The sequence below is a fragment of the Phoca vitulina genome, unplaced genomic scaffold (genome assembly GCF_004348235.1).
Source record: "Phoca vitulina isolate PV1807 unplaced genomic scaffold, GSC_HSeal_1.0 scaffold25, whole genome shotgun sequence".
In the NCBI taxonomy this organism is placed as follows: domain Eukaryota; kingdom Metazoa; phylum Chordata; class Mammalia; order Carnivora; family Phocidae; genus Phoca; species Phoca vitulina.
The window spans coordinates 43,851,573-43,874,745 of record NW_022589728.1 but is presented as its reverse complement, the minus strand read 5'-3'; the positions used below and the strand labels follow the sequence as shown (position 1 = coordinate 43,874,745).

At 43.5% G+C, this 23,173-nt stretch overlaps 1 protein-coding gene across 1 annotated transcript in view; it reads right to left on the bottom strand.

Annotated features, from left to right (window-relative positions):
* Positions 1–2,389: 2,389 nt before the first annotated feature.
* Positions 2,390–23,173, bottom strand: part of LAPTM4B (lysosomal protein transmembrane 4 beta) — a 75,448-nt gene continuing 54,664 nt past the window's right edge. Inside the window, exon 7 of the mRNA XM_032421609.1 lies at positions 2,390–3,749. Within this exon, the coding sequence (XP_032277500.1) occupies positions 3,672–3,749 (78 nt within the window). The 3' untranslated portion in view covers positions 2,390–3,671. The remainder of the gene's footprint in view (positions 3,750–23,173) is intronic.

Genomic DNA, 23,173 nt, shown 5'->3' with positions numbered 1-23,173 from the left:
TGCTCTGTTGCAGCAACAGACCCTGGGCATCTTGGCATAGACCAAGGAATACATGTTATAATTTTATTTGCTGAGTTGAAGAGGTTCCCATCTTAGTACGCTTACTTAATAAATAAAAACTGCGTCTGTACTGTAAATGACTTTTTAAAAAGCATGTGTTAAGTTTTAGCTGGGATGAAACAAACACACTTGAGTCCATTACGCTGTTTTAAGCCAAACTCCCCATTCTGAAGCAGCAGCTGTTCTTGCTAATTAGGATCACATCGATGCATGGATAGTGCTGAGGCTTTTGCCTTGATGTAATTTTTTCTGGGTTGGCCAATGACAGCTTCTCTCTTCTGATGTCTGGGTGCTATAGTCACCAAGAGGCATGCGTGGGCTTCTGGGCAGGTCACCGATCTGGTTGGCTTCCATACTCCAGAGTCATTTGGCAGAAAACTTGGCCAGTGTGCAGAGACACTTTTAAGTGAATTCCATGGGTATGGAGACAACCTTGCAAAGCCTCCTTTTTCCTTCCCTTTCAGTCCGAGCTGCCAGAAGACCCATTTTATACAGCTCTAGGCACTGTGTTTGGTGCATGTTAGGTCTGAAAGTGGGGAGCCCTGGGAGGGCTGAGCCTGCACTTGAGGCTGGCAGTCCCTTTGCATGATTCTTTTGATCCTCTGGCAAAGACACCTGCCCTCTCCCCTCCCGAAGATTAGAGACTGCCTACATAACCAGCAGCAATATTATTTAATGATATTTAAGTCGGTTTCTAAATGGGTTGCAAAAACTGCACATCTTCTTCAAGAAATGGAAATATTTTTACAGTGTCATTGGTTTTCCTTGATCAGAAAAGCTCCGTTTGCACAGCAGGATTTTATTCTCAAAGGATGACTATTTCAAATACAATGCATCCCTCTATGGAGAAAACAACTCTAATAGTGACATGTCTATACAGATGGTCTAGTGAGATCATTACCAAGAAGCACTGTTAACGAACTGAGAGAGAAAAGACACATGAAACGAGGAGTGGTTTGGGTAAGCAGTCAAACTAAACAAATATTTAGGGCCAGAACAGAGTAATTAAAAAAAAGGCAGGGTGGGGCAAAAAAGGACGGGAAGGGGGGAATGTTTCCTGCATTCTCAGAGAACAATAAGACAGGGTGGGGGCAGGGACAAGGACACCAGACTTGGAGGAGATACTGTACATGAGGTTTGTGTTGGAAGAAGGTACAGGAAGGGGTGGGCAAGTCTGTTGGCCTTAAAACTCTTCCATATGGCTGGGCATTCTGGAAATCTGACCAGCTGGTTCAATGGAAGCTCGGTTCCTAGGGTGGACAGACCACATCTAAGCCAAAAGGTGTCAGCTTCCTGTTCCCTCTGGCCCAGAGAACACACTTAAAACTCTCCTACATGGGCTGCCACTTGGTGGGTCCATTTGCACACCTTCAGGCACTTGGCTGAATACCCAAGATCGGGTCATAAGGATCTTGGGAGGGTGGTCAAGATGAAAAAGCCTGAGGTGCTCTCATCAGTAAAGTGACCAAGAGGAGTACAGGCACGGGGACAAGTGAGGGAATGACTGCAGATGGCAAAATAGGGGAGAAAGGGGTCAGATATTAAAGCTGGATTTAAAATACATTTAAGAGAGGTATTTAATTGGATTAGTGATGAGATAAAGACAGTGAATTGCTGAGTCATGGAATGGGCCCTGCAGGGTCATTTTAACCCACACATCACAACCTCCCCGTGGGTGGAGTTGAGAGGACAGTCCGTTACTCTAACTATGGAGGCGGCTTTCGCGCACAGCCCGGGTTATGCTGTAGAGGTTAGGAAAGGCCGCTTCGCCAGTTCCAGATGGGACCCCTGAGAATTAAGGGGTATTCTGGTGTCTGTGGTGTGGTCTGAGCATTACATGCACAACAGTGCCTCGGAGGACGCCACACAGACTCAAAATCAGCACTTCTACTTAACCATGTGCCATTTTTCATACCACAAAAATTATTAGAGGGCTGGAAAATCACAGGGAGGTCCACGCAAGCAACTGTGATGCCTTCCAGAGATCAGTGAAACTGTCCGAGAGGCCTCTTCCATTCCTAACACCTTTTAATATGATTAACTTACTGTGAATCTTATGGGCACAAAGCTTCCAGGAAGAGAATTTCCTAGGTTGAGTTTATAAAGAATACTAATGAGGTATACCAAAAGAAATCACTGAGGCTGATTCTCAGGGATAAAAATCCCCCCCTCCTACCTCCCTTATTTAATCTCCCTTGGAATGGAGTAAAATCCGAACGCTTATTAAAAGCACACCGAGGACATAAAGCAACCGTATGCAAAACAGCTGAGCACACAGAGCTTGGCAGGGGTGGGGTTTAGGAATGTTGGAAGCTCGCGTCTGTTCGGCTCCATTTCTCTTGGCCTAAGACGCTCTGATTTTATCAGCACTGAAATAGAAAAAAATGTCTATATACACATATGTGTGAAACAAGCTGTAAAGCTGCCTCCTTGGGCCAAACTCTGTGTCTGCATGGCCACATGTGGGTGAGAAGGGTCCCCAGGCATGATCACAGAGTCACAAGGTTACGTTCTCAGATGTGGGCAAATCTCACTTTAATTGCAAAGCCTTCATTTACAGCACGCTCAACAATGAACAGACAGGAGAGCTGTGACTTTTGACCATGTGAATATATGAAAGTTCCTTGAAATTCAGGTAGGCGAGATAAGAGCATTCCACAAGAAAAGCACCCCTCCTCACCTTTCTGAAGACCGTTTTACATTTGAACAGGTGTCTGAGCATACTCAGAATTTCAAAATGGTAGGATGCGCCTTGCAGGGAGAGAAGAAGACCTTTTTTCATACTCTTACACAAATCCTTAGTGAAAAGGGTCCTGGGTGGGCATGGGAAACCGGGAGGAAGAGAGTACCAAGCGGTACTAAACGCATCCGCTCCACCACTATAACACAGGTGACACACGCCACCCCGTGACCCCAGACACGGGGCGTTCAAGACCAGCCGTCGGAGAGTGGCCGCGGTCACCGCCTGGGATTGTGGAAGGGTCTCAATTCTGCCCATGGACAAAATCCTTGAACAGCAAATACAAACTGTCATTGAATTTAAGTCATAAAGAATCTTAAGGAAATTCTTGTTTTATTTATATAGATATGGACTCCTATTTCCCTAATTAGAGCAATGATCACACAATTGATATGCCTGTTCTGTAAGGTTTGAAGGGTTTGTTCAAATACTGGAATGGCTTAAGAAAAGCATTCTCTAATTTTGATTTTATTTTACACTTTCCAAAAGAGATAAGAGGGAACACAGGGGAAAAATGTGATGAATTCCCTGACTCCGAGGCCCAGGAGGGACAAAACCAGACTTCTCTGACTCCGGGCTCATCCAGATTGCTGGGAAGGTTCAATGCCTAGGGAACCCCTGGGAAGACAAGGGAAGCCCACTGCGCCCCCCCCCGCCCCACACAGAGAACTCTACAGTGAGTCTATCGCCGTGCTCTAGCGAAGCGTATGCTTAAAACTAAAGAGTGTTTCAACTTAACATCTACATTTAAAAACTGGAGCATTTCAGCAACAAATAAGCTCAGAGAGCTCATCCCAGAAGTGCAAAGAAAGAACTATCGCTCTGACGTCTGGAAATCAAGCTGCTGTTCTCGGGCCCCCCACTCGCGGGCTCAGGCGGACACGTAAGGTGGTGGCGGCTCCTTAGCAGTGCTGTTCACAGCAGCGTCATCGTATGGAGGTAACAGCACCTGGGAAGCAACAGAGCGGACGAGGGTTAGTGTGTAATAAAAGTGCACAGACATTCCCCCTGAGCTTTCACTTCAACGGACCTTTCATGCAAAGAAACATTGGCCATCACCCGGGCCAAATTTCAACTCGCCAGCAAGTGGCTACACTTCGATGAGAAGATGGGAAGAGATTTTTGGCCCTTTCCAGGTTTCCCAACCCCTGTTCCCATGTGCCTGGACGTCAAGGTGCCTGGAGGGCCACAGGGCTGTGTCTCTAGGACTAGGAAGGAGGCGACTGTGTCTCTCGAGAGGAAAAAAGGCTTCTGGGTGATGTCTACGTGTGCACATGAGCAGGGCGGGCACCTGACTGACCACGGGAACCACTCATGGTGACATCGGCCACATTTTCTCAGCGTAGCCTTGAGTAACTTACTTAACCTCAATTTCTACACCTGTCATACAGCGATACCAGAGAATTAGAGGTCTACAAAGTACTTAACACTGCTTGACGCACACCTGAGATGGTCGATATTATCTGTAAATGGCTGAAGAGGAACAAACGAGAACAAGCACTCGAGTTGATTGACCCTTCCTGTTCACACCTCCAGCCCAAAAACAAGTGCTTGGAATGGTTCCTGAACTGTCAACATAAGAAAACACTGATTTGGAGTAAAAAACAAGCCAGGGAATATGAACTCAATATAGTTAGCCTTTCTTCAGTCATCTACCATTTATTATGCACCTACTAGATGAGAGGCATTATGGGTACAAGGTGATTAAGATAAAGGACAGTTCCTGCCCTTAGGAACAGAGATGAGATGAATGAAAACCTTACCCACCTCAAGTGCTTTGTGCAAAGAGAAAGAACATTCACAAATGGAAAAGAACAAAACAAAATTATGGGCATCACTTACACTGAAAGCAGTAAATATTTATCAATTTCTTGCATTTTCATTTATTTATCCTTTCAGCTCCCAGAGGCACAACACTCAAATTTTCTTTTTAAGTTTTCTGTTTTATTCTATTCCCCCAACAATATCACAGACACACACACACTCCTACCTCTCTAATTCGACACACTTGACGACTTATTCTTCTCTTCTCCTAGCCTCAGAGCTCCTGTTGGGCTCAAGCCCGGTCTTACTTAACCCCGGAGTTGGGCCCAGTGCCTATCCGACAGTAGGAGCTCAGATGTTGGTGGAATGAATGAGTGAGGCATCCCCTGGGCGGGGCCTGGGCGATTCTGTATGTGCATTCGACGTTCCAGGCAGGGGACGCTGACACTGGTGAGGGTCCAATTAGGAGACAGAAACCACCCAGTCACTTGAACAGAGAAGGTTTCATAAGGAATAATTAACAGAGGACTGGAGGTGAAGCCAGTAAAATGGGGCATGATCAATGCATGGGTGTGAACAAGGTGTCAGAGAAGAACACACAGGGAGAACGTCAGGCGTCTCGGGAAGAGGGATCAGGCCCAGAGAGAAGAGGAGGCACTTCAGGTAGACAGGTAAGTGCACAGGCAAAGGGAGGGAAGCCTGAAGGCAGAGCACCCGCTGGGACCCTGATGACAGAGTGGTGAGGGTCAGAGCATGAACCCGGCCCTGTCTTCCACCTGAAGGCGCTTTACCCAGCATCTGGCAGCAGCCTCTCCATGAGGGTCTCAGCCTGACCGGGGAGAAAAGCGTATTCTCTACAAAAAAGCCACTGCTCCCCTCCCTGCGTCTGCACACTGGTGTGTGCATGCCTGTGTGCACATGAGATACGGTAACTTCTAACCAGTGGCAACAGCTATGATCGATGCTAGAAATATTAAATTTTGCATGACCGAGCTTCAGCATTATGCTCCTCAGCCTCATTAAATCTATCATTATCCTTGGAGAGATTATCCTAAAACACAGCGGAGCTACTTAAAAGGGACTGAAATCAGCCACTGCATCCAATTTATTCTCTTTCCTGAACAAAATACAACACTCAGATTCTACAAAATGTACACAGAAGATTAAACATGACTTTTTTTTTTAAAAAGAAAAAAAATACTGTAACTTTGCCTTTTGTTTGTCAAAATAGACTTGCTTTCACATTGAGTTAGTTTGTTACTGTTTCTTACGATTTATCTTCAAACTTCTTTTATTTATTTATAAAAATATTTTATTTATTTATTTGAGAGAGAGAGAGAGGGAGCATAAGCAGGGGGGAGGGGCAGAGGGAGAGGGAGAAGCAGGCTCCCCACTGAGCAGGGAGCCCGACGCCGGGCTCCATCCCAGGACCCTGGGATCATGACCAGAGCTGAGGGCAGACGCTTAACCGACTGAGCCACCCAGGTGCCCCTTCAAACTTGTTTTAAAGTTTCACTTTACATCGGTATTTTAACATCCCAATGTTGGCCTTTTGTCTCAAATATTCTATAGCCTTGGACCCTTTACCAAGTCAAGATGCCTGGTGATGAGTCTGTCCTTTAACCAGGGCTTGTGAGAGCCTCGCCTGTCTTTGCTTTCTCACCACCACATACTAAAAGCTGACTGAAGAACAGTCTTCACCCGGTACCTCACGCTCTTTTCACTGAAAGTTGTCCAAACAGAATCAGTTTCACATTCTCAAGCGACAGCGTCTTCTTTTTTTTAAATCTAAATGATGGTAATATTATTGACGATTTCAAGGAAGGGCTGGTGACATAAGCCGCCATACTTTTTCTATTTCAGTCTGTCGATACTGACTAAAAACACTCCCTATTGTCCTCTTCTACTAAGATCAATGAAGTACTTGGAAATCTGAGAAAACAACTCAATTAAGATAGAACATGCCAATTAATGTGCCATATAACAAAACTGGTGGAAATCCAATTATTTTGACATTTTTAAAAGTTGGCATTTAGTCAAACTCCATCTTTCACTTTTCAAAATTTAGTCACTCACAATGAATGGCTAAAAAATAATCTCTGAGGACTAAGAACATAGGTCACATCCTACTTCAAACTAAAGTCACTGTCTGGTATGCGGCAGCTACTCAATGAGTAGGCAAACACAGGCACATTACAGATCTCAGCCACAGACCACTTTACTTCAAGCAATATTCAATACAATGAAATTCTAATCTAAGTACATACAGTCCCTTGGAGTTTGTCTTAATAGGAGCTTAACAGAGTGACTGTGTGATAGTGTAACTTTCTTCCTTGCAGACAGAAAAATCCCTCTTGCCAGTGACCCCAGAAGGCAGCTGTTAATTAGGAAGATTAGAATCTGTCTGTAGTGTCTCTTTAATTGGGAGTTATCGTGCTAGGTTACAGTGTGCTTGTGGGAAGGCAGCTCCTCAATCATTTCAGTTCAACTCAACAAATACTCAGAGTGTTACCAGAGCAAACTTCATTTTCCCAGCTACATCAATATAAAGAACAGTTGGAGGGAGAAATAAATTAACATCAAAGGTTGCAAAATGTAACAGAGAAGTGATTCCAGCTGGCCATACATCCACAAGGGATTAAAATTTCATTCCATCAAATACTAAGAAATGATAAAATGCTCAAGAGAAAAGAACTATTTATTGGTAAAAATAGGATATTTTTGGGTATGATAGAGTTGGACTTATACTATTAGAGCTTAGGCACTAAAGGCTTATTTGAACTCTACAGTTGCTAAGATTACATCCCCCAAAGTATTATATGTAAGTTACATATGTGTTTTCAGACATTCACAAAATGACATGCCAAATTTTGTGTTTGTGCAACTATTTTCCTGGGAAGAGTGCTCAGAGCTTTCATCAGATTCTCAAAGAACCATCCCTGGAGATTTGGGGGTCCAAAACAGGGGGTCAGTAAGAGGCATGAGGTAAATTGCACCAGAAGTCTGCTTGCTGGCTCCCGCATCCTAACAAGGCGAGGTACGTTAAAATGAAACCAGTAGCCAGGATGATGGCTGTGTGCACCTCGTCCACCCTGGGGCAGGGGAAGGAGAAGCCCTAGGAAAGAAAGAGAACTGACAGATGACCTGACAGAGCCAAACACTTGGAAAATAATATTGGTAGGTGGTTGACAGATCTAATAGCCACATAGAAAGGATGGGGACCTAGGTAACAGATAAAAACTTGGCAGCTGAAAGAGCAAGGCAAATGTTTGCTGGGAAAAAAAATCAAACACCAAACACCATACAAGAGAATGTATATCATAGAGCTCTACACTGACCAATACTCAACTCAAAAGTAAACACTGACTAAAAAAAAAAAAAAAGTAAACACTGACTGATGACGGCACGAGAAAATCCGATATGATGGTATGAAGAGGACAAAGGAAGTGGGGAACATGAGGAGGAGGATGAGAGTTAAATCTTTTTTTTCTTTTTTTAAGATTTTATTTATTTATTTGAGAGAGAGAGAGAGAGAGCATGCAGGATCAGGGGGAAGCAGGCTCCCCGAGGAGCAGGTAGCCCAAAGTGGGGCTCCATCCCAGGACCCTGAGATCACAACCCAAACTAAAGGCAGACGCTTAACTGACTGAGCCATCCAGGTGCCCGAGAGTTAAATCCTATTCAACAAGAAGTCAAAAGAGATCTGGAATCAATCATCAAACAGCGATGTAGACATTATTTGTAAAATACAGAGGCAAACACTAGAAGAGACAGGAAAAGGAGTCAGCAGTGCTTACCGCTGGGCTGATAGGCAAGAGACGGGCAGGGAAATTAAGGAATCAGTCTTTCAATGCCATGAGCTTTAGCTTGCATATGGAATACCGTGTTAACACAGATCACATTTAAAACATGAAAGAGTAATCATGGCAGTGCTGAAGGGAAGAGGATGTCCATCATTAAGGGGCGACTTTCAACCTGAGGTTGGGGGGTGGGCTAAGGGCCACGTCATTCCTTTTGCCCTGCTGGCTGGCAGGCGAGCTATTGGCTTGATAGGAGCTTCTGCAGGGGCCTGGAAGATGAGCCGACTTGCCAGGTTTTCGACTCTCAAAGCAAGAAAGGGTGGTAGGATTTGGATCCTGTGCAGTACAGACACTGAACAAAGCAACCAGGGAATACTGTGCTGGCTGAAGTTATTATCTCAGGTGAAATATGCACTCACGGAGAGGGTGATCAGGACCGGCCCCACCCCTGCCTGAGACTCTTCTCCAGTCCAGTGAGCCCCGACCTCCACATTAAAGCATAATGCAGAGCACCCCATGCACCAGTGGAAACTAGAGAACTATGGTGCCCTGAAGTACCCCCAAGGAAACACAGGTGAGCGATGGGAAAATGAACAATTCTCTCATTTAATACCGCATTCTTTGTGCTGCTCATGCCCAGGTCAACAGCAGCCCAGTATCTGACCCTACCCTACCTGATCTACTCCCCAGGCACAGCATGCTCGTTACCAATCTGACTCCTTCTTGTGATTTTTCGCTCCTGGAAGGCTTTTCTTTCTTATGTTGCTCCATATAAATCCAAACAACCCGAGGCTCAAGTTAAATTCATTTCTAAAACGGAGATCTGAAATATGCCAGCCTCGATGACACTCTTCTTCACTTAATCATGCCATGCAATTACAGTACAATAAGTTCTTTTTTTTTTTTAATATTTTATTTATTTATCTGACAGAGAGAGACACAGCAAGAGAGGGAACACAAGCAGGGGAAGTGGGAGAGGGAGAAGCAGGGTTCCTGCCGAGCAGGGAGCCTGATGCGGGGCTCGATCCCAGGACCCTGGGACCATGACCTGAGCTGAAGGCAGCTTAACGACTGAGCCACCCAGGTGCCCCACAATAAGTTCTTGAAATAAAGACACTATGATGATATATTTTCAGATTCCTTATAGATATATGAAGTCATAAGAATATAATACTGGAAATGGCAGCAATTATAATATAGCCCTCTGAACTCAAGACACAAAATCATTTTCCTGAAGCACTTATGTAACTTATCAATTAAATTATAGATTATCTTGTACTATTAACTGTCTCATACACATTTACCTTTCTCCTCTCCAGAAAGTTTCTAGAAGGCAAGAGCCTCACGCTTCTGTATCCCTTTCTCAGAACTGGTTCTTAGGCAGAGGGGTGTTCAAATGTGAGTTCTATCACTTAGTAGACGTGTGGCCACGATCAAATTCTAGAGGCAATATGGTGGTGGACAAATAGGATCTGAAATCAGACCTGGGTTCAAATTCCAGCTCTGTGATTTATGATCCCTGGGGTCCTCCGTTACTAAATCTACCTGAGCTGCAGTTTGCATATCTATAAAATGAAGACCACAACAGGTTCCCTTCCAAGTGGGGTTGTAAGGATCTAAGGGAGGTAACATACCTAACGTGGACTACAGGATTTAGCATTTGGGTGCTCAATGAATGGTAGCAATCCCCCAACTATAGCAAGATAATTAAAACAGTATTATTTTAGGGGTGCCTGGGTGGCTCAGTCAGTTAAGCGTCTGACTTCGGCTCAGGTCATGATCTCAGGGTCCTGGGATCGAGCCCCGTGTTGGGCTCCCTCCTCAGGGGGGAGTCTGCTTCTCCCTCTCCCTCAGCCCCCTGCTAGTGCTCTCTCTCACGCTCTTGCTCTCTCTCAAATAAATAAAATCTTAAAAAAAAACAGTATTATTTTTTAAAAAAGATTTTATTTATTCATAAGAGACAGAGAGAGAGAGAGGCAGAGGGAGAAGCAGGCTCCCCGCTGAGCAGGGAGCCCGATGCGGGACTCGATCCCAGGAGCCTGGGATCATGACCTGAGCCGAAGGCGGACGCTTAACCATCTGAGCCACCCAGGCGCCCAAAACCAGTATTATTTTACAACTAGTTCAGCTACGTGCTCTCCTCAAGAAAGTGACACCAGTAAGCCCTCTATATACACATTTATTTACTTGGGTTAGAAAAGAAGTTCTCTTTTCCTTTCTCAGCTCTGGTGGTGGCAGAACATGTTAGAGGCTAAAATTGAAGGTGCTCTGGGCCCTACTTGTTGAAGCAAACAGATGACCAGATCAAGGCCTATAAGGGAAGGTCACTGAACTAAAACCTACTTGACAGGGACCCTCTCTCTCAAGAATCCTGAAGATATTCCTGTTCTTGAACATGGAAGGACAGCCCTAAGGTTGTGGCGAGAAACTCCTTTGGAAACAGCCAGCTCACGATACCTTTTATCTCAAAAGCTAGAAGTGGACAGTACATTCATCTCCCCCTACAACAGGATTTGCCATCCCTACCTCTTATCTCCTTTTTTTACCAAATCTAAACAAAAGTAACTGAATGGTGTCAAACGCCACTCTTTGTCCAGGAAAAGTGGATGCCATTTTTACTGTGAGAGGGGTGGGCACCGAGTTGTAATTCTAAAATCCAAAGTAAGGTTTGGTTGGAACAGCGAATCCGTGCACTCGCTCCTTACCCACGCACCTTGGGGCTCCTATCGGCGGCCAGCTGGGCTGAGAAGCAGAGATGAAGGTAACAGGCTGCAATGTGGAGCAGAGTGCCCTGCGTCAGCCTAGCAGCGCTGATGCCAGGAGGCGGGGAAGGCACATGCAGACTGTATGTCACGAGAGACCCAGGCAGCCGGGTAAAGGTGTAGGTGGTCTGCCGTCTAGAGAGCTCAGTGCGTGAGGTGGGATTACAGAGATGGGCCTGAACAACAGGCATGATTCCAGCTGGTCTTCTAAGCAACGACAGGAAGGTGGCCCCTTCTTCCACAGAAACCAGTGGTCCTCACCATTTTGCGGGGCAGGGGAGGGGCGTTGGTAGTGTTCACATGTAAGAGAGCTCTCCTCTGTGGGCACACATTGTTTTTACAAAATCAACTGCCCTTCTCTACCCATAAAACATGAAAAACTACAGAAAATACCACTGTGAATGGAGACTTCTTTTTCTTGTTTTGTCTCCTTTGGGGAGGTACGGGGTGGGAAGCAAGGGCCCTGGGAGTCGTGAAAGCTCATAAGAGCAGCGACTGTTGACAACACATCTGGAACAGTCCCTTGAAGCTGCCTCACAAATAAGACAGAGTCGGCAGGACGAAATCATAATTCCGCTCCCTCCTCTCGTTTCAAGAAAATTTTCGAACGCAAGCAGCCGAGACTGATGTTATTGTAGGGGTAATCCTAAATCTGTTCCTATTTACTGAAAGGGCAAAAAAAAAAAAAAAATCAAACCATTGGCAAACTTAGATTTTAAATATTACCCCACAAGTCACAACTGGCTATCACACAGCCAAGTGGAGTGACATCACCATTGAGAAATGTTGCAGTAAGAAATGGCAGAACCCCCTGAAGACTTTTAAATAAGGGGTTGACAAATCAGTTTTATGATTTAGATCAATCTGGCAGCAACAGAGAGAAAAAAAATTGAAGAGAAAGCAGAGCTGAAGAGAGTTATCTAAGAGACTAATCGTAACAAGTTGAAAGATGACTCCCAGGTCACCGGCCAACTGTCTCATATACATTCGCTAGAATCGAAGGAAAGCAGCAGATAAGGAAGAAATGGAGTGAGTCCTGCAGTGTGCTCTCTCTCGGGGATGACGCTGGGCAGTTGAGGGTACGGGCATGGAGCTGATCTGGTTCACATAACCTAAGCGAATTCCTCCAAGGGAGATAAAAAAGAGAGCAAGACAGATGATTTATTAAATACTCTTGGTTCATTTCATCAATGAGTGCTGTGTGCCAGGTACTAAGGATACCACACTAGCCGCAATGTACAAGGCTTGAACCAGCAGACAGCTTATCTGCTAGTGGAGGCGGCTGATAAACAGAATTTCTTTTCCACGGGGAAGTGCGGACCTTCTCAACCGGTGTCCAGTCACAGGGCCATGCCACACAAACACTGTATTTTTCCTGTTCGCCACCGTGTCGAGAAGCCTGGCGCCCGCTGGGGTGGTTGCTGAGAGCATGGGCTGTGGAGCAGACCATCTGGGTCTACCAATCCCAGCTCCGAGGCCTTGGGGCGGCCACTTACCTCTAAACCCTTACTTTTCTCCATCTGTCAACAGTGGCCATAATCATCTCTCTCTCACAAGGTTAGTGAAATAAATAAATCCAAGCAATGTGCTTATTGGATCGTACATGGCATGTACGATGGCTCAACAAATCACTTTATCCCGTGCATTTATGGAACGATGAGATGGCTTGTGGCACTGGACATACTGCAAGTGTTAAAATGACCCAGAAATAAGGCAAAATGGGAATTAATTGGGTTATAAAGTTTTTATTCCATATATGAATGGATAGACAGACACATAGATGGATACAGAAAGAAAGGAGCAGGGGGGAGGGGGAGAGAGAGAGAGGAAGTTGTGTATTATTTTTTTCTGATAGTAAACTAAAATAAGCCTTTATGGAATAAATCTTTGTAAAAAAAAAAAAGACAGTGGATAACACTGCATATAATAGCTTTAGCTACTATTTTTCAAGGCTTTAATGACTGTTTTACAAGCAAATTATTCTTTTACTGATTTTCTACTATATTTTGTTAAATATAAGCTTGATTTAAATCTATAGGCAAAATCACTAATATGGGAGGAACTAAAACTTTCTCAGGAAAAGGATATCCTTTAAAAGAGCCAAAGGATTAGGTGCTGTTCTTTGCCAACCCACTTGCAGGAGGGGAAAGCTCAACCCGGAGGTCTCTCAAGGCCAAAAGCAGGGACTATTAAATTCCTTGAGATGGTTTAAATAGTTGCCCTACATATGCCTAGAAAACTTGGCTTAAATTTCCACTAAGGCAGAGGTCTGGGAACTCTGTGGGCCAACTCTGGCCTGCCACCTGTTTTTCATGTGGCCTGTGACCTAAGAACAGTTCTTAACATTTTTTAATGGTTTAAAAGAAAAATGCTTTGTGATATGTGAAAATTACATAAAATTCAAATTTCGGCATCCATAAATAAAATCCGACGGGAACACAGCCTTACTTACTCATGTATGGATTACCTACAGCTGGTTTCACACTACAACAGCAGGGCTGAATCGTTATGACAGACGCCATATGGCTCACAAAGCCTAAAATATTTACTCTCTGGCTCTTTATAGAAAAAGGTCCCCTTTGCCCGTTCTAAGGAAAAGCATTACTCTGAATTCGGCCCTTGGAAACAGACTAATGTCAGATGTGAGATTACACAGCCTCAAAACAATCTCAGCATTTAGAGGCACTTAGGGAGCTCTTCCAAAGGTCCATTTTAAATTACTCACAAGAATTTTCTCTTCTTCACCATTTGTTACACCCCTAACAGTCCACAATGTATCCTGTTTAAAACAGGCAGCAGTTAAATTAAATGCTTGTCTTAAATTGGTCACACCACATTTGCCTATTTGGATGAGCTGCCTTTACTCACGCCAAATAGGAAAGGGGAGATAGCTGACTTATCAATCTTCACAATTAACTGAAATAACCATTTGGGCGCTTGGGATAGGGTTATCACAAACAGAAAGTCTGGGCTATCTTTAAGGAATCTAGATTAACTATTTTCAAACTTGTTAAATATCCTCACCTATAATATAAATAAGTAAACAAAGACATACACATAATTCCATTTTTAAAATTCTAAGGTACACATTTTTGTACATTTTAACATCTGAATTTAGGCTTTGCCTTGTAATTGACAGCATCGTACAATAAGGACTGCCTAAAATAATGGTGCAGTTTACAACTGATGGCATCTTATATCTAATGAATCCAACATACCAGGAGGACAACATAAGCAGATTTTGGGAGGCTCGAGTGAGAAATCCCCCCTGAGCCCTGTCTGCCAAAGGAATCATTTCCAAAAGCAAGATAGATGATTTTATCCTCAACTCACTGCAAAACTACTATAAATTATAGGAGGAAGTCATTATTTCTCTTAATTCTCAGCAGAGAAGCTGCTCAAATTCTTTTATAGACTATACTCATAATTTAGAACTCATACTTCAAATATTTCAAATTGGGTCAAAAATCCTCACTAGTGAGATATTTGGTCTGGAAATACCAAAATAATATAGCAGCTCAAATTGAACGTTAAAATGGTTCTGAGCACATAAATACCTAATGTTTAAATAACTATATCTAAATAAATACATCTTTAAACGCCTGTACTTTTATCTAAAATAAAAATATCTAATTTAACCACAGAGGAGCTGGAAAGAATGGCCGGCATGCTATCACCACGGTAACCCTCTGAAAGGACCCCGGCTGCTTCCTCTGCGTTCCCCCAGCCTGAACGTGGGATGCCACCCACTGTGCCATCTTCTTAACCATTCTACACCATTCCTTCCAGAGGCTGCCAAGGCAGCTGCAGGAACTGCTCACTCCCTCACATCCCAGCTTCCCATTTTACCCATTTCCCCCTTCCCCTGTACACTTCCCTCCCTCCCTCACGTCAATGGAAAGGGAGAAATGTCTCCTGCTTTGATTTCCAGTGCCCAACCAATCAATGTTTAATTTTCTATTACAATCTAATTTGGGCCTACAAGCTTCGTTTTTTCCTAGCTGTAACTACAATAGAAACTCCCATATTCTGCTTTTTAAAACATCACAAGCCTTTCTTCTGTTGCTACATTGTTCATAATAATTTTTATGACAATAAAGACATTTTGTCAAGGGGATGTACCCTTATTTAACCAAACCAGTCCCCAGTTATTAGACAATGAGCTTGGATACTTTTGCTGTTAAAAGCGATGTCGCACGAACATATTATACATTTTTTTTTTCATTAAGATATATACCCAGACAATTTTCTTAGAACAAATTAAAAAATAAAATCCAATGTCTCATTTGTTCCGAGAGTAAAAATCAATATGGACTCTATTGTAGACACAAGTGATAAGTAAGTCAACTTCTGTATGTGTTTTAAAGTAAAATACAATGAAAATAGAGGGTAACTGTATCCTCAATTTACTGCAAAACTACTATAAATTGCTCTTACTATTATTATAGGAGGGTTACAATTAAGCAATTGATTAACAGCCTCTTATCCAAGGTCACAAGGAAAACTGGGTTTATTTGAAATGTTCTTCCAGAACTTTTAGGTTTCAAATAGCTATGTGTTGGGGTGCCTGGGTGGCTCAGTTGGTTAAGCGACTGCCTTCGGCTCAGGTCATGATCCTGGAGTCCCTGGATCGAGTCCCGCATCGGGCTCCCTGCTCAGCAGGGAGCCTGCTTCTCCCTCTGACCCTCTCCCCTCTCATGTGCTCTCTCTCTCTCATTCTCTCTGTCTCAAATAAATAAATAAAATCTTAAAAAAAAAAAACAAAAAACAAATAGCTATGTGTTGATTGGACCCCTCCAGATGCTCACTGGATGAAATAACTGAAAAGTTATATGGGTCAGAATACTTTTAAAGATGCCGTATTTTACTAACGGAAGGAAAGAAGTATGAGCGGAGTTAACGTCACATCCTGTCAGCTTGCACCGTGGAACCTACGTGAAAGCAGGTGAGAAGCTTTCAGGAGGAAACCTCCTGCACGATCCTTTTCCATTCGGACGGGAGGGTGAGCACACCTGCTGCCGCGTGCACGCAGGAGGAATCTGGAAGATGCGTGGGGCTGAGTTACGGGAAGCGAGACTGTTCAGCACAGCTCTGAAGAAGGCAGCTGCCTTGCTGTTACAAAGCTTCCTTTTAACCTTTGCTTTTCTTCCAACTCTTCTCGGTCACCCTCCCGTCCCTTCTGCGGTGCTAAAAAGCAAAAATAAGCAAGCAAAATGTAAAAAGTCCCACTGCGTCTGAAGTCTGTGACTTTCCTTGAGAAGCAACATCTAAATGAGCTGTGTAGCTGCTTCACTCCTCACCCCAGGCAGGCCCACGCCAGGCGCCTGTGCAGAGAACGCAGGGTCCGGGTCCGGGTGGCAGTCTCAACAGACGACAGCCGAGGGGGAAGCTGGTGCGTAAGAAGAGCCGGGAGCCAGGCTGCTCGGGGCACACAGTGCCTACAGTACCCCTCCTGCCGCTCGCGAGCCCTGTCATCTTGGGAAGTGACCCGCACGGTGCCTCCATTTCGTCTCCTGCACACAGGGATTAGGAGAACCTAAGGGCTCCTGTGAGATGAAGTGAGCTCACAAAGCACCCAGCCCAGAGCCTGGCAGATGGCGACCACTATCGGAGTGTTTGGGGAAAGGCCGTGCTACGGAAGCCACGGACCGGGGAGGTCCAACAGATGCAAAGAGCAGAGCTTCACTGGACTCATTCAGCCCTCAGGCGGATGGCATTTGTGGGAACAGTCGTGGAGACGGCACACCGAAAGGTCTTGTCCTACCCTCAGGGAAGTGGTTTTTATGTTTCAAGTACAGCCACAAACGAGAGATACCCTTGAGAATCATCTCACTCCACATCCCCTCAATGATCAACTTCCATTTCTACCTCCTCCAGCCCTCTCAAATCCTTCCCCTCTTCCTCACTCCCTCAACTGTTGCTCCGATCAGACCTGGAGCATCTCCATCATCATAGGAACCTTGACTCTGGAGACGGTCTCCTAACTGCTCTCTCTGCTTATCTGAGATTTGACCAAATCTCTATCAACCTCTCACATTTGTCTTGGCCTTTTAAAATTAAAAGAGGGGGGGAAAAAAAGCTTAGGGAGATCATACAAACTATTAAGTTACAAGGCAAAAGGACACCTACTGTTGAGATGTTACAAGTAAGACCCCCCCCTTTTGTATTCCAGTACGTGGTAGGCCAGAAGCGTCAGAGCCTAAACCACAGGCTACAGTTTCAAACTCTCTAGAAGTCCTCTTCTTAGAGAATCTTCCTCTCCCCCATCCCTTACTGCTTCTGGACCCTCCCGTTGCTAGAGGCAGAGGAGTGATGAAAGGTACGTGTTGTTGGTGAAGCATGTTTAATGAATCTGAAATGGCCAGAGAGCTTGAGAGCCAGCTAGTAACTCATCTTTTGGTGGAAGCCCTCCTTAAACCATTTCAGGAAGTGATGACTTTTCCTCAAGAATCTACAAGATGAGGACTGTCCATTCATCTTGGCATCAGTCTAGCTTCTCCAGCATGAAGGACCTTCTTCTGAAGTCTAACTAAAAATCTCTCCTGCTGGCAATTAGTTTATTACCTTCCCTTTACCTCTCTCTACGGTGGAGGGGTGGGGGGAGAATAAAGGGACTCATGTTACCTAGTCAGGAACTTGTTTCTAACCATAGCCAACCATACCTAGGAAGGAATAAATAACCTGATTTTTAAAAGTAACAGGAGGGGGGAAAAAAACTGTAGAACTTTTTATGCACAAATTCTGAAAGTTGTTGGGATCACCACTAAATCCCACCCCACCCCCAATCCTCCTCAGCCAACCAGGAATTTGTTTTGTGGCTTTTCTGACAGCCCAAGGTCAGCCTTCTGTTAATCTCAGGTCCCTCAGAGGGAAATGGCTGCCGGGGAGATAATCTGGCTTCCACCGGGTCACTGACTTTTTTCTTTCCCTTTTTTTAAAGATTTTATTTATATATCTGAGAGGGAGAGAGCGAGAGAGAGAGAGAGAGAGCACGCGTGCACGTGCACAAGCGGGGGGAGGGGCAGAGGGAGAGGGAGAAGCAAGCTCCCCGCTGAGCAGGGAGCCCTGATGTGGATTCAGGGGCTGGATGCCAGAAACCTGGGATCATGACCTGGGCCGAAGGCAGATGCTTAACCAACTGAGTCACCGCCTCACTGACTTTTTTCTTAACTGTGTTCTTCAAGCAGTCAGACTCAAAGCAAGGCGCCACACAGCAAAATACTTTCTGAAGTCAACACCGTAAGCCTGTATATAATGTTAATCTGGATTAGCACGCACAAAATGACATGGTACAACAGGCTCTATGAAGTTTAAAATTTCCCTATTTATCCCTAAATAGGAGTTTTCCTACATTACTCAAGTCAATGATTCTTTTATCTGGAATCAGAATTTGAGACGCCATTTTGGCTAAATATTAATCTCACTGCTTTTAGAGTGCTCCAATTCCAAAGGAGTCAGGTTCCCTACTCTGGGATTTAACTAAATACTGGGTATTACTGGGCCGCCTGGGTGGCTCAGTCGTTAAGCATCTGCCTTCGGCTCAGGTCATGATCCCAGGGTCCTGGGATCCAGCCCCGCATCGGGCTCCCTGCTCCACGGGAAGCCTGCTTCTCCCTCTCCCACTCCCCCTGCTTGTGTTCCCTCTCTCGCTGTGTCTCTCTCTGTCAAATAAATAAATAAAATCTTTAAAAAAAAAAGAAAACTAAATACTGGGTATTACTATGATTCAAATCTTCACTAGTATTAGCACGACAAGGCTGCATAGATTAAAATAGTTTTTAAGATCTCAATATGCGTAACTTTAATGTGAAGGAAATCTGTTTCTATCATCTACATGTTTAGTATTTAATACATTTTTCCTCTTAAGGCCAAATTTTGATGGAGGTAGGGGAGAGAATGTGGTATTACATAATAGGTATCCAGAGTGTGATTTCTACAACAACGTCCTAAAAGGAAGGTGTGTCTCCTTAGGATTCCCTGAGGTGGGACACAGGGACTCAAAGGGGCACTGTGGGATTTTTTTAAATTTCAAGGAAAACATAGCTACAACTGGCAGATATTACACTCATTTCCACTCAAGCTGTTTGGACCTACTTCATGCAATGGGCAGTTAGGTTATTTCTTTTGACCTACAGGCACCATGGAAAAAAATACCAAAGACCCAGGGGCATTATGAACTAACGGAGTTTGTGACCCCTCTGTCTTAAGCATTTCTTTCAAACCAATGCTGTGGTTTGGTTGGGAAACTGAAGTTAGATTAACCCAGGGAATGATTCCAGGATCTGATAACTCATCTACCCTCCGTCTCAGTAGTATTTGAGAAACTGCATATCCGGCTAATAATATGTGTTCTATTTTAGAGAAGAAAAAAAAAAGAACATTTATTTTCTACCAACAAGAGCCCCCAGAGGATGTGTCCACAGAGGTCACCCTGAGACTATTCAGCCTGGAAGAAAAGCCATCTGGCCAAATATTTGATAGGAAATGAAAGGCAACATGTTATTATGTCAGTGTGGATTCCCAATAAGACACAGACAAAAGAGAAGCACACATTACATGCTACGAGGATCTTAATATAGCTATGGAGACCAGGGAAAATGACAGAACTAGACCATTCCAACCCCCACTCAGGGTGTCAGAGTAAAGCTCTGGTATATTTAGAGTTTTAAAGTTAGAATGCTAGCATTAACTCCTTTTGTTCTAGTCAAAACAGTCTTCAAACATGTGGAGCCCTGCTTAAAAAGAAGTATGTTCTCCAACCCTGGAAATCCAGATTATGGTCTCCACCTAAAGGAAGCAGGTTCCTTGAAGAAATGGCTGATTCCAGGTCTGGGATTATAAATAGACAAGATGAGCCTGGAGCATCCTGTCAACCAGACAGCAAGGAAGCCATGGTCTGTCAAGACTTGGGGGCCGACCTGAAGAGGCTCCCATTGGCCAATACGGCACAACTTGAGCATCAATAAGATATTAACTACAAGGTACTAGCTTTTTAGAGAAAGCTTTTATTTTTTTCCCTTTGGAAAGTCTCAAAAGGGTATGGAATAATAGGTTAAAGTTTTCTTTAGGCTTACTGATAAAATGTATCATGATAGTTTACTTTTCAATTGGACACCCTCAGCTCTTCTCCTAATAGGCCTCTCTTCATGAGTTCATTCGTTACATAAAAACAAACAAGCAAACAAAAAAACCTTCACTGGTCACCACTAGAGCATGAGAGACCAACTCACCATTTTGACAACTGATAAATAACAAAACTACGTATATTTACCCAGGTCACACGTACCACTGGGTAAGCAAATTGCATATGAGGGAAAGTTCCTCTTTATAGAAATAGTCCAGCTAATAAGTGAACAAGGAGTGACAGCATGTCATCATATTGCAACCCCTAATGAATCACTGAATCCAGGCATTAGATATTAATGGTGCTGACATTCCAAAAAGGCAGAATCGGCCAGACACTATCTGCCTCTTGATGGAAGGACAAATGATCAATTATGAAGTAATATTGCAAAAAAAGGGGGATATCAATATGGGAAGCCTCTAGATCCAAGTGCTAATCTAGTGGAAATACAGAGGACTACATTACAGGCAAGCAATCAGACAAATCTAGTCTGTAGGACAAACTAGTTTCTTTAACAAAAAATTAGAGAGTCTTGAAATACAGAGTGACCCATAGTTCCTGTTTCAAATAAACCACCAGAAAAACATTTATGAGACAACTGGAAATCTGAGCACTTACTGGATATCTTATGATATTAAAGAATCATTTTGTTAGGTATAATAAGGACTCTTTAAAATATAAGCACAATACCATTATCTTTTTTTAAAAAAAATCTTTAAAAATACTGTCAGAAGAGCTGAGACTCAGGTGGTGATCTAACCCTACATTTTGGAGTAGATTATCAACGCAACCCAGTTATGAGAAATAATAAATCTCCCTGCCCCAGGAATATCCTTCTTTAAAAAACAAACACACACAGAGAGAAAAAGAAAGGTTCACTGGGAACTTTGAGAAAGTAGAAACATTATCAGCAACTCAGTTTCCTGTCTTAAAAATGTCAAGTTGGTACAGCATGACCAAGAAGATAATGACCAATAATCACGACCAAACAATTCCCCAGACAAGGCCTTTGTCAACACACACCAGGAAACCATCACAGTTGGCACCAGTCTGTGGTCCCAAATTCTAGTTATTTTAAACCACCTCCAAGCTGGAAGCTTTTCTGAAGAAAGAGGTCTATTATTAGAAGAGCTGGGGATGTCCAGTTGAAAAGTATAACTATAAAATTTTATGTTATGTTAGCCTAAATAAAACCTACCTGTTACTCCATGTCTAATTCTGAATCTTTCAAAGGGAGAAAATAAAAACTTTCTCAAAAAAGGAAGTTGGATGCATTTTGGGACTTACTCATGGTTCTTAAAATCTCTCAGCACCCCAATTTCTACAAATTTCAAAATATCCTTGGATTTGAAGGTATCTCTATACAACATGTACCTTTTCAGCCCTTCCACCTTGCTTCTATTAAAAATACACACAACCCTTCAGAAAGCCCTGAAAAAACCACCACCGACAGTGTATTAACACAAACACGTGCAACATGGGCATTATCTTTCTGAGATACTCCTCAAGGTTCTGTAAGTCCCACACATCATGATATTTAGGATGACGTTCCAATGCATCTTGCTTGTTTAGCAACTTTATTGATTCCTCAAACTCAAAAATCTCAAATTTTGTTTAGATTTTTCATTAGATCAGCAGGACAATAAATGTACTCTGGGATTTCTTCTTTAAGAAAAGGCAGAAAGAAACTTACAGGTAACTAAATACCCAGAAACTCAGAGAGAAGGAAAAAATTCTTTAAGCCAGTAATTTTATCAAAATTATGATCATTACAAACAGCTATTTCTTTAAAGAGACCTACTGACCAAGAGGAATTCTTTAAAGGGTTGAGTAGAACATGTGTTTACTGTAATCAGGCCATAGGATTCTGCAGACTCCCCCCCCCCCGCCAAAAGGGCCTCCTCAGCATCTGGTACGCTGGGTTTTGTGCATCTGATCATGGCAGAGCCTCTTCTTAAACCATTGCTCAAACACATGTGAGTCAACTCAACAAATGTTTGGTGAACACTAAGGAAAACTATTCACGTACAACATGCTTTCTCTCAGAAATTCCACATAGTTCTCAGTATATCAGCTGGTACCTATATATTTAATATAAGGTATAAAATTATTTTATTCCCATTTTATACACAGGGAAGTCAAATGAGGACAGGTTAAATTATTTCAGTAAGGTCACAGAGTAAGTCACCACAATTTAAAAAACAAAACAAAATATAAAACTCTGTTCTGGTTTAGATTTACTATGCCCTTTGTATTTACCGTTCCATGTGTCCTGTCCATTTTGTCCCCTCCAATCCTATCCGTTACGACCCATCCCACACGTTCATGTCATCCATCACCAACCTTTGCATTAACCACCCCTTGAGCACCTACTTGTTCCAAGCACTGTGTCAGGCACTGTGCTGAACACGGTGCTGAATACAAAGACGAAGGAGACATGGAGAGGTTAAAACCTAGAGGGCTGGGGCGCCTGGGTGGCTCAGTCGTTAAGCGTCTGCCTTCGGCTCAGGTCATGATCCCAGAGTCCTGGGATCGAGCCCCACATCGGGCTCCCTGCTCCGCGGGAAGCCTGCTTCTCCCTCTCCCACTCCCCCTGCTTGTGTTCCCTCTCTTGCTGTGTCTCTCTCTGTCAAATAAATAAAATATTAAAAAAAAAAAACAAAAAACCTAGAGGACTTATACTCTTCCTATGAGCCAGGCAATTTAAGATAATTTACATAAAGGACAAATGATTTTGAGGACTTTTCCAGGAAGGATATGTTTTCCATAATCATATTACATAGGTTTAAAAATCTTAAGTATGAAAAACTAGGAGCAGAACAAGATTTAAAAACACAGCAACCTCCTGCATGGAGCACTGGGTGTTATGCACAAACAATGAATCATGGAACACTACATCTAAAACTAGTGATGTAATGTATGG